Below are 12630 nucleotides of genomic sequence, written 5' to 3' on the forward strand. Positions count from 1 at the left end.
GTTAGATTTATGGGTTTTTTTTGAATAACTTAGTTTGCAAGTTTTGAGAAACTAAGAATTTACCTGTTTAAGGCATTTACCAAATCTACAAGTTACTAGCTGTCAGTTTCATTTTTGAACCCAGATATTAGCACAAAAATTGGAAGAGTTTGTTGAAGGACTTAAGATCTTATTTGTCTAAGGAAAAGGAAATTATGTAAGTATACCTTTAGAGGTGATTTTCAAACATTGGACAAAATTAGAATCCAGTTTAATAACTTGTGTACTTGCAGTGAAATGTGACATTGTTATTTAAATATTGGTGTATATTGTAATACTAAGTATCTAGGCCTTGCCAAGGCAGTGGGGCACTTGGTTGCTATTCTTGAAGTTAGAATATTCCCTTCTAAGTATAATACCATCTGTGGAATAGGTGCCACCCTTTGAATTTTTTTCTTTTGTAGATTTTCAAGTCTACTTACTATCACAAAAATATGCATATCTTTAGTCCATTTGTAACTATCTTAAATAGCTGGAAATATGTTATCTACAGAACATTTATGTAGGATAGAGACAGGACAAAGCTGCTTTGTCACAAGATTGCTCAAGTCATCAATGGAACAAGGAAACAGTGCAGTTCTTAGCTCTTTTTCCTGTAGCATTCGTTTACTTCTTGGTTAAATTGTTAGAGACTTGAATATAGTGTTCTAGAAAGTGCTGTGGTGTACAACTTGTGATAGATGAGAGAATTATAGTGAATGGAATAATGAGTAAAGCACAAAGAAAGTATTTGTGACAAATTTTTCAAAATTGCTTGTCAGCACCGTTTTTTCTTTTTCTTACATGCATAGGTGCTAGTGAATGATTTCTTCTTGGTGGCTTGTCTTGAGGATTTCATTGAAAATGCCCGTCTCTTCATATTTGAGACTTTTTGTCGCATCCATCAATGTATCAGCATTAAGTAAGAGCACTCTGATTTGATTTGTATTTTCTACTTCTAAATTCCTGTAAATTTTCATTTATTGTAAAGTTATACTTAATAGGATTCCAGTTAATTGGATTTTTATTTTATTTCTCTTTGCTTTAGAAGAAAAAGGAAACATTGTCCTAGTAATTTATTAAAAATCCTAGCTTTTGTTTGAATTCCGGGGTGCTACAGTCCTTCTTTATCTTTTTTAGTTTCCATGTGTGTGGGAAAGCATGAATTTTGAAAATGATAACTTCAAGGCAGTATTATGATTGTCAGTTACCTTTTTAAAGAGTTACCTTTTAAAATAATACTATTATACCATTACGTAGGGAGAAAAGAGCAGTGACCAGTTTTAGAATGGTTTTTAACAGGGGTTCAAATAAGGAGTTAGTCCTTAGTAAATTGGAAATGCTGTTGAAAAGACCACATTTGGTAATCATTTCAGTTAATTGAATTTGTTTTATTTAATTATATATTTGAATTCTCATATAGTAAACTCTTGTGACATTCTAAAATGTTGAAACATGGAAAAATTATGGTGAATTTCAGTTGGAATTTTCTCTTGTGTGAGGAAATTATTAGGAAAAAATTGTGAAACTTACATAACCTATTAGAAACTAATTTTACATATTAGAATTTGAAAAATAACAGTGCCCTTTGGCCACAGATGAAGTCGAACGGTAAATGCTCCTTAATGTTTAAAAACTAAGCTACTTTAATGTTTGCCTCTTAGGAATTGTATGTAGACCAAAGTTTTTCTTTAGTGCCATTCGTTTTTGCTAAGGCATCCATACTTGCTTGCCTAATTTTAGTGGATTGTCATTGAAGTGGTTACTCAGAGTTAGAATTACAGTGTGAGTGTGAGGCTTTTTCTATGGTAGTTGAAGCCTTGACCTGTTTTAGTAGTACTTTAGCTAGCAGACATATAATTTTACAAATCTGATTCTCTTAAAGAATAGATGGCAATTCCTAAAATGTCATTCGTTGTGAAATGCAATATTATGTATATGAGTATACATATTTATGTATACATATATGCAGATAAAATAAGAGCCCCTTCACCTTGTTTAGCCTGTACCTCTATTCAGCTTTCCTCCTGACTCTATGGAATCATACGACTCTGACTCTGGAAACCCAATTTTACAAAACACTGATTCAGTACAACTCCTTTGTTTTGTAACTCCCTGTTTATAGCTGAGAAACTGAAGGCTCAGAGACATTAAGCAGCTTAGGGCTTATTTAATGAAAGAGGCTGAGCTAATAGCTCTCTGACATTCATTGTCTTCACCCTCATTATAAATTCTTTCTTTTTCATTGTAAGCAATTGATATTTTTAGAAACAGCAGATTTAGACTAATTTGTCATTAGTTTATCACTTGAGCCAGAGGATAAAGATGGAAACCATAAGACAGTGTTTAATTTTTTTGTGCAAAATCTGTAGAATTTTGATTTTTATTTTACAAAGAGATTCCCTGAAGCAACTGTGAACTTTCTGAGTCAGATTTTCTGTGTATGCTATGCTATGCTGTGTAATAAATAGGGCTACTATGCTGTTCCATTTAGGGTGATAATTCCAAAGCACATCAGGATTGAGAACCATTGCATCAGGTCACCAGTTTTTCTTAGGCACATAATTACAGCCTGCTAGGGTAATGAAGTGAAAAACCAGTGATTTAATATTTTTAGTATATAATGAATTAAGAAGGTAGAGGCAGAGCATAAAGTATAGCTTCATGTGAACAAAGAAATAATTCTTTTTAGAGTAACAGTGAGATCTCAGGTTGTAAGGTTTACGGGGTGATAGTGGAGAGTATGTGGCCAATAGGCTCAGTCCAGGGGGCTACGCTTCTTCATGTTTTTTTAAAATTATTTATTTATTTATTTATTTATGGCTGTGTTGGATCTTCGTTTCTGTGAGAGGGCTTTCTCTAGTTGCGGCGAGCGGGGGCCACTCTTCATCGCGGTGCGTGGGCCTCTCACTGTAGTGGCCTCTCTTGTTGCGGAGCACAAGCTCCAGACGCTCAGGCTCAGTAGTTGTGGCTCACGGGGCTAGTTGATCCGCGGCATGTGGGATCTTCCCAGACCAGGGCTCGAACCCGTGTCCCCTGCATTGGCAGGCAGGTTCTCAACCACTGCCCCTCCAGGGAAGCCCCCTTCATGTTTTTAGAGCTGCTTTAATGGGTTAGGAATATGGCTGAAAATTATGTTAAGCATCTAAGTTGGGCTTTTATAAGTACAACAAATGTCTTAATTCAGACCCCAAGGACTTGGAATCCATAATAATAACCAAAATAGCTAATGTTTACCTTCAAACAATCCATAGAAAAAATTATTGTTCTCTAGTCCAGAGGTTTTTAAACCTAGCTGTACATCAGAATCATCTGGAGAACTTAAAAAACCACCAACAACTTAAACTTAAGAAGAATAGATTTTCTGGCTTTACCCCAAACCTTCTGAATCAGAATCTCTGGGATCAAGGCTTGAGAATTTGGTTTAAAACTTCCCAGGTCCAACCCCCCAAAAATGAAGCATTCTCAGAGTGGGGAGGGGGAGATCTCAGCATCTGTATTTTTCAAAGCTCCTCTAAGTAACTCTGATGCAAAACTTCTTTTTTTAAATTACGCTTCTTATTTTGAGATGATAATAGATTCACCTTGAGTTGTAAGAAATAATGAAGAGATCCCCTATGCCCTTTACACAGTTTCCTTCAATGGTAACATTTTGTAAGCCATAGTAAAATATCACAGCCATCATTATTGTTGTTGATATATTCAGATACAGAACATTTCTGTCACCACAAGGATTCCTCAAATTGCTCTTTTATAGCCATACCCACTTCCCTCCCACCTCTCTTTAACCCCTGGCAACCACTCATCTGTTCTCCATTTCTGTAATTTTGTCATTTCAAGAATGTGCAAAATTTTTAAAAGATAGTGTTCAGTTTTCTTTTTTTTAATATGATTTGCTTTTATTTATTTTTATTTATTTTTGGCTGCGTTGGGTCTTTATTTAAATTTATTTATTTAAAGATTTAATTTAAATTTAAATAAATTTATTTATTTATTTAAATAATAAACATTATTTATTTATTTAAATAATAAATATCATTTATTTATTTTTGGCTGTGTTGCTGTATGCGGGGGCTTTCTCTAATTGTGGCGAGCAAGGGCTACTCTTCGTTGCGATGCGCAGGCTTCTCATTGCGGTGGGGCTTCTCTTGTTGCAGAGCACAGGCTCTAGGTGCACGGGCTTCAGTAGTTGTGGCACATGGGCTCAGTAGTTGTGGCCCGCGGGGCTCTAGAGCGCAGACTCAGTAGTTGTGGCGCATGGGCTTTGTTGCTCCGCGGCATGTGGGATCTTCCCAGATCAGGGCTCGAACCCGTGTCCCCTGCATTGGCAGGCAGATTTTTAACCACTGTGCCACCAGGGAAGCCCAGTGTTCAGCTTTCTAAAGAGGATAAATACATATGATATACATTAAGATATAATTAGTTAAGAGCAGTGTAACTAGTACAGTTGTTGAAGAAGAAAATATTACAGATGTGAATGAGTGCCTCTTGGAGCATAGCCTTAGAGCTTAAAATCCAGAGGAAGAAACAGATATTAAATAAAGGTAAGATTACAAATTATGATAGGCATTTTGAAGAAAAATACAAAGTAATTAGAATGACATGGACATTATTTGTATATTGAAAAATCAGAGAATAATTTGGATTGAAGGTTCAGTGAACTCTCATAATTCTCCAAATGGGATATATTTGAGTAGACTCTTCCACCATATATTAATTATGACAAATTACTCCATTCTCTAGTTTATGCTGGCCTATCTCTGCTGCTAATTAATTTAAAGTTATTTGATATTCGATCTTTTCTAGGGTTGGGCGGGGAAGATTTGTCTCTGTCTTCCTTTCTGTCCCCCAGCAGACGCATATCAAATGCTATTCAGTATTATAAAACGCATGGTTGTTTATTAAATAACTCTTTCCATTTGTGATTTGGAACATTCTCTGTTAATAGGATTCTTCACTAAGTGGCTGTAAGCACATGTGATAGTCTTATCTTTGTAAAAATGCATATTAAGAATGTTTTTATCGGTTTATATACAACCCTATAGATTTGTAGGATAAGTTTCGAATCTGTTTACCATAAAGTATACAACATCTGTCAAAAAAGATTACTGTGGTGGGATTTAATTTAGTATAGCTGAATAGTTTATCAGATATGGTGTGTGTCTGAAATTTAAAAGCTGTTCTAGAATAAGTCTTGGACCAGTTTTCAATTGTAGATAAAAGCAAAGTATGGAAGTAATATTTTGAATGTGTATGATAAACATTTTGGAGCATACATTAATATAATTTCCCTATGGGGATTAGTTTTGGCTTTTCACAAAAGTATGTATTTGCCAACTGCTCTTGCATTTAAGTTATGAAGTCATTCTACTTTGCTTATTTTATTAAGTAACACTTTAGATCTTAATATTTTTCTTAAAGTTTTTATTACCATGTAGCAATTTGTATTCTTAATTATACTTCCTGATGTTAGAAATAAAAAGGTGTGTTTCCAGATGGAGATTAAATCATTTTAACAGCCATTATCACTGTATTTCTGTGTTAACTATAAAGTAATATACTGTCTTTTTTTTATCAGAAGTTTCTTTTTTAAAAAATTTATTTATTTTTATTTTGGGCTGCGTTGGGTCTTCATTGTTGAACATGGGCTTTTTTCTGGTTGCGGTGAGCAGGGGCTACTCTTCGTTGTAGTGCGCAGGCTTCTCATTGTGGTGGCTTCTCTTGTTGGGAGCACGGGCTCTAGGCTCGTGGGCTTCAGTAGTTGTGGTGCACGGTCTTAGTTGCTCCGCGGCATGTGGGATCTTCCCGGACCAGGGCTCAAACCCGTGTCTCCTGCATTGGCAGGCGTATTCTTAACCACTGCACCACCAGGGAAGCTCTATACTCTCATTTTTGACTAATGCGATGTTGCAAAATTCAGTGAGAATTTTCATTTGTCACACACAGAATTTAGCATTTTCTCAGTTTTCTCCTGGTTTCTTTCTATTTCCTCCTAATCTTACAGTTAAACACAGTTTACACTTAACGCTTATTCTTCAATTAGTTGTCATAGCATACAGTTATAAAAGACTGCTGCTCTTTGGATATGCTAAATAGCCACAGTCTTCAGTGAAAAGCAGGCCAGAGTTTCCGTAGTTTAATGCTAAAGTCAATACTATTTGAAATAAATTGTGCTTATCAAATAAAATTTGGAAAGCCAGGTTATTTAAACAGGTAATTCATATGCCTGTGAAATGCTGGACCCCAAATCCTTATTTGTTAAATACTAATATTAGGGCAGGGGCTATGGGAGGGTTCAGAAAAGGGAGACTGTCTAAAAGATTAGTCATTGAAAACCTGATAGACAATCAGCCTAGAGTTGATGAAAGCCTAATTGGTTCTCTAGATTTAGATTTATATATTTTATGTGCTTAAGTGGGACCACTGGTCTTAATTACTTCCCAGAAAGAAGAAAAGTATCTGGTTTTGTGCTAAGAGTCTTGAATATGTTTTATTAATGAAATTGAATAGAGAATGAAATACTTATTTTTTCTATGCCTTGAAATAGCACTTAGGATTCTATCTTTTTCCCCCAAAGGAATGATTTATATTTTTATTTAGTCAAAGTTACTAACCTTTTCCTTTATGGTACTGGATTTTGTATTTTATTAAAAAGTTCTTTCTCATAATAGGTTTATATGCTATTTATATGTTTTTTTCTAGGACCTTAATGGCTTTATTTCTTCTACTTGAATCCATCAATGATTATTTGGGAATAGAGAATAGTTTCCCCCCACCCCCAATAGCTAGCCAACATGAGTTATTGAAAAACTATCCTTCCCCCGACCTATTTGAAATGCCACCCATATCACATTTTAAATTCTCATTTATATATGGGACTTTTTCTGAACTTTTTAATCTTTTATAAATTGTGTGTTGATTTCTGAACTTAGCACCAAATACGTGCTAAGTTAACTTAGTACCTTTTTTCAGATAAGGTAGATCTGTAGTATGTTTTAGTATTCAGTATTTATTTTCCATGTAATTGATAATTGCCACTTTTCCCTCATTTGCTTCATTGTTCTTCCTAATGTCTTTTTCATTAATTCTACTTCAGGTTCTTTGCCAGTTTATAAATCTCTTCTGAAAATTGATTATTTTATTAGTTTTATCTTCTTCAAAAAAATGTGAACTCGTTGCTCTTTCTGCCAGGTGCATATTTATCTCTCTTTGTCATTTGTTCTGGGGATTTCCTTAGCTTGTCTACTATGATAGTGCTCCAGTTTCGTGGACATTATGCCTTCCTTTTTCTTGGTTTATTATCATATTTGGTAATTATCATATTCTTCAGCGGCTTTATAAGGAAGGGTACTTTGGAGGTAAATTTTTTCACATCTAAAATTGTGTATTTGACTCTCATACTTGAGTAGTGGTATTGCTCAAGGCATGGTATTCTCATTTGAAAACTACTCCAGAATTTTGAAGATGTGATTCTCTTGCTTTCTAGCTTTTGTTGTAGAAGTCAGAAGCCATTTTTATTCCTCATCTTTTATACAGGTGTTTTGTTCTACTGTCTAGAAATGTGGGGGGAAGAAGCTTTTTTTTTTTTTGGTCCCCATTGCTCTGAAATTTTACAATGATATGCCTTAGTTTAGGTCTGTTTTAATTCTTTATGTAGGACCTTTTTAATTTGGAAGCTCATGCTCTCCAGTTCTGGGAAATTTTCTTGAATTATTTCTTTCTTCTTTATGTTCACTGTTTATTCTTTCTGGAACTTCTATTGTTCAGGTATTAGACCTGCTGGACCAGGCTTCCAATTTTCTTATCATTTCTCTATTTTCCATCACTTTGTCTTTGTGTTCTACACTCTGGGATATTTTCTCAACATCTTTCAAATCTTCTGTAGATTAAAAACAACAAATCTCTAATGTTATTCTTTAATTTCCAAGAGCCCTCTGTCACTCTTTTCTCTGAATATTTTTCCTTTATAGCATTCTGTTCTTATTTTATGAATGCAATACTACAGTGGTTTTTAATTTTACTAAGGATATTAATGATAGTTTTTGTTGTAGTTTTCTTTTTATAAATTGAGATATAATTAACATATAACAAAACATTACATTAGTTTCAGGTGTACAATATAATGATTTCATATTGTATATATTATGAAATGATCACCATAATAACTGTGGTCAGCATTCATCGCCACACATAGTTGCAAATTTTTTTTTCTTGTGATGAGATTTACTCTAAACTATAGTCACCATGCTGTACATTATATCCCATGACTTATTTTGTAACTGTAAGTTTGTACCTTTTGACCCTTCACCCAGTCCCCACTGCCCTCCCCAATCTCTTCTCTGTATCTATGAGCATTTTTTGTTTGTTTTAGATTCCACGTATAAATGAGATCATATGGTATTTGTCTTTTTCTATCTGACCTAATTCACTTGGCATAATGCCCTCAAGTTCTTTCCATGTTGTCACAAATGGCAAGGTTTCATTCTTTTAATGGTTGAATAATATTCCTCTGTGTGTGTGTGTGTGTGTGTGTGTGTATCACATTTTCTTCATTCATCCATTGATGGTCACTTAGGTTGCTTTTGTGTCTTGGCTGTTGTAAATAATACTGCAGTGAACATGAGTTTAGGTATATCTTCTCAAGTTAGTGTTTTCATTTCCTTCTGATAAATATTCATAAGTGGAATTGCTGGATCATATGATAGTTCTATTTTTAATTGTTTGAGGAACTAACATACTGTCTTCCATAGTGGCTATACCAATTTACTTTACCACCAGCAGTGCACAAGTGTTCCCCTTTCTCCACATTCATGCTAACACTTATTTCTTATCTTTTTGGTAATAGCCATTCTAACAGGTGTGAGAGATCTCATTATAGTTTTGATTTGCATTTCTCTGATGATTAGTGATGCTGAGCGCCTTTTCACGTTCCTTGGAAAAATATTCAGATCCTCTCCCCATTTTTAAATTAAATTACTTGTTTTGATATTGAGTTATATGTGTTCCTTCTGTGTTTTGGGTATTAACCCCTTAAATACATGGTTTGCAATATTTTGCAATATTTCTCCCATTTGGTAGGTTGCCTTTTCTTCTCATTGATGGTTTCCTTTACTGTGCAGGGGTTTTTTAGTTTGATGGTAATTTTTGCTTTTGTTGCCTTTGTTTTGGGGTTTGTTTTTGATATCAGGTCCAAAAAATCATCACCAAGACTTATGTCAAGGAACTTACTACCTGTGTTTTTTTTTTTATGGTTTCAGGTCTTTTTTTTTTTTTTTTTTTTTGGTATGCGGGCCTCTCACTGTTGTGGCCTCTCCCGTTGCGGAGCACAGGCTCCAGACACGCAGGCTCAGCGGCCATGGCTTACGGGCCCAGCCGCTCCGCAGCATGTGGGATCTTCCCAGACCGGGGCACGAACCCGTGTCCCCTGCATCGGCAGGCGAACTCTCAACCACTGTGCCACCAGGGAAGCCCTGGTTTCAGGTCTTAATGTTCAAGTCTTTAATTCATTTTGAGTTAATTTTTGTACATGGTGTGAGGTAGTGGTCCAGTTTCATTTGTTTGCATGTAGCTGTCCAGTTTTCCCAACACCGTTTGTTGAAGAGACTGTTCTTTTCCCATCGTGTATTCTTGCCTCCTTTGTCATAAATAAATTAATGCTTGGGTTTGAGCTCTCTATTGTGTTCCATGGATCTTTATGTCTGTTTTTATGCCAGTAGCATACTGTTTTGATTACTGTATCTTTGTGATATAGTTTGAAGTCAAGGTGTGTGATGCCTCCGGCTTTGTTCTTCTTTCTCAAGATTGCTTGGGCTACTTGGGGTCTTATGTATTACTGACTTAACGTATTCAATATCATGTTGTTGTGTCATTTGAGGAGGAGAGCTCTTCAACTAAAAGATGGGAATAAGGAATTTACACAAAATATTTTAAATGTCTTTTTAATTTATCTTATTGAAGTATAGTTGACTTACAGTGTTGTGTTAATTTCTGCTGTATAGCAAAGTGATTCAGTTATATGTATATATATTCTTTTTTTATTTCTTTCCATTATGGTTTATTACAGGATATTGGATATAGTTCCCTGTGCTATACAGTAGGACCTTGTTGTTTATCCATTCTATATATAGTAGTTTGCATCTGCTAATCCCAAACTACCAGTCCATCCCTCCCCCAGCCCTCCTCTACCTCAGCAACCACAAGTCTGTTCCCTGTCCTTGAGTCTGTTTCTGTTTTGTAGATAAGTTCATTTGTGTCATACTTTACATTTCACATATAAGTGATATCATGTGGTATTTGTCTTTCTCTGTCTGACTTCACTTAGTATGATATCTCCAGGTCCATCCATGTTGCTGCAAATGGCATTATTTCATTCTTTTTTATGGCTGAGTAGTATTCCTTTGTGTATATATACCACATCTTCTTTATCCATTCATCTGTCATTGGACATTTGGGTTGTTTCCATGTTTTGGCTATTGTCAATAGTATTGCTGCTGTGAACATAGGGGTGCATGTATCTTTTTGAATTATGGTTTTGTCTGGATATATACCCAGGAGTGGGATTGCTGGATCATATGGCAACTCTTTTTCGTTTTTTGAGGAACCTCCATACTGTTTTCTCTAGTAGCTGCACCAATTTACATTCCCACCAACAATGTAGGAGGGTTCCCTTTTCTCCACACCCTCTCCAGCATTTGTTATTTGTAGACTTTTTACTGATGGCCATTCTGACTGATGTGAGGTGGTACCTCATTGCAGTTTTGATTTGCATTTCTCTAATAATTAGCAATGTTGAGCATCTTTTCATAGGCCTATTGGCCATCTCTGTATGTCTTCTTTGGAGAAATGTCTGTTTAGGTCTTCTGCCCTTTTTTTCGGACTAGGTTGTTTTGTTGGTGTTGTTGAGTTGTATGAGCTGTTTGTATATTTTGGAAATTAATCCCTTGTTGGTCGCATCATTTGCAAATACTTTCTCCCAGTCAGTAGGTTGTCTTTCTGTTTTGTTTATGGTTTCCTTTGCTGTGCAAAAGCTTACGTTTGATTGGGTTCCATTTGGTTATTTTTTGTTTGTTTGTTTTTTGCTTTTATTTCTATTGCCTTGGGAGACTGACCTAAGAAAACAGTGGTATGATTTATGTCAGAGAATGTTTTGCCTATGTTATCTTCTGGGAGTTTTATGGTGTCATGTCTTAAATATAAGTCTTTAAGCCTAAAATATCTTCTTTAAGCTGCCTACTGACAGGGTTGAGATTTTTAGTGTAATCTAAATAATCTGGAAGTTATTTTTGAGTTTGAAACCTAGATTGAATTAGGTATTTTTCTCAGAAATTCTGCCTTTTGATACATTTTGTCTTTTAATTTATTGATAAACTAAATTATTTTAAAAACACAAAATTAACATGGTGTAGGATAGCTTAAGGCAAGTTTGTTTTTTTAAGCTTTAATAGGATATTAAATTTTTATTTTTAAACCTTTACTAATATTTTCATAAAATCAGTAGAATGTAAGAGAATTGTGGACTTTGAGGATTTCTATTATTTACTTTTACTGTGTATATTTTCCTGTTACTTGAAAGAAACTGGATTATTGCCACGTTCTCTTACTTATTCTCAGAGTGATTGGTAGCCTAGATAACCTGCGATACCATCAATAATTTACTGATACTTCTCGGACCTTATTTCAAGTTTTTCTTTGACTTGATTTAAAAGTAAAGGATCAACAAGCACATTGCAAAACAGTAAATCCCCGAAGTGGGATTATGGGTCAGAGTATGCAGACATTTGTGGGTCTTGCTGCATGTTGCCAGATTGCTCTAACCATGATGGAATATGAGACTTAGAATATGTATGTAAAGAAAAAAGAGGGATGGAAAATTCTAGGTAGAGTTATACAGCATAGAATTTTCTTTCTTTTATCTTAAAATTTGACCTTAAATATTCCTTTACTTAAACCGTCCTCAAACTTCCAGACTGGAACTGGTTAAACCCTTTTGCACTCACATAGCTCCTTTCACTTTTTTATCCTTACACTAAAAATAGTTTATATATTTGGGGTATTAGGTGATTGTCCCCTATTTCCCAGTCTCCAGCTTTAAACTTTATGAAAGTGGGGAGCAGACTGTATGTTGTCACAAACATCTAACATAGTTCATATTTTGTTGAATGAATGATTTGGTTGGTGTGTGGTATTCATGAGGAAGAATAAGAGAAGGCTGGAAAGGTAGATTGTAGCTAAATTGTAGAGAACCATGAAAGAGAAACTTGGAAGTTTGAATTTTATTGTTTTGGTAGAAGGGCTCTATTAAAGATTTGAAAGGAATTTAGGAATAAACTGGTAGTTGGGTTTTAGGACTAAGCTGACAACTATGTAAAATAGATTAAGGAGAGACTCGAGGTAGATTAATTAGAAAATTAGGAAATAGTAATGGAGCCCTAGGGTAGTGACTAGGGTAGGAATCAGACAATAAGTATTTATTTAATTGCCTCCTGTAGACTGTGCTAATTGCTGGATATATAGCAGTGAACAAAGAAGCTATGATGCATGCTCTTGGGGTACATATACAGTCTACCATGAAAGCAGATACTCAGTAAAACAACTACAGCTCTATGAATGCTC

The 12630-nt window shown here is 35.0% G+C and overlaps 1 protein-coding gene across 2 annotated transcripts in view; it reads left to right on the forward strand.

Moving 5' to 3' along the window:
* EIF3E (eukaryotic translation initiation factor 3 subunit E) overlaps nucleotides 1-12630 on the forward strand; it is a 58762-nt gene that overhangs the window by 33897 nt on the left and 12235 nt on the right. For both annotated transcript variants that reach the window (XR_013824746.1, XM_079902469.1), the window contains exon 10: nucleotides 831-940. Coding sequence is in view for 1 of the 2 variants with exons in the window: in XM_079902469.1 (XP_079758595.1) it covers nucleotides 831-940 (110 nt within the window). In the remaining variant the exon portion in view is untranslated. The remainder of the gene's footprint in view (nucleotides 1-830; nucleotides 941-12630) is intronic.

This window comes from Stenella coeruleoalba (genome assembly GCF_951394435.1).
Source record: "Stenella coeruleoalba genome assembly, chromosome: 17".
NCBI lineage: Eukaryota > Metazoa > Chordata > Mammalia > Artiodactyla > Delphinidae > Stenella > Stenella coeruleoalba.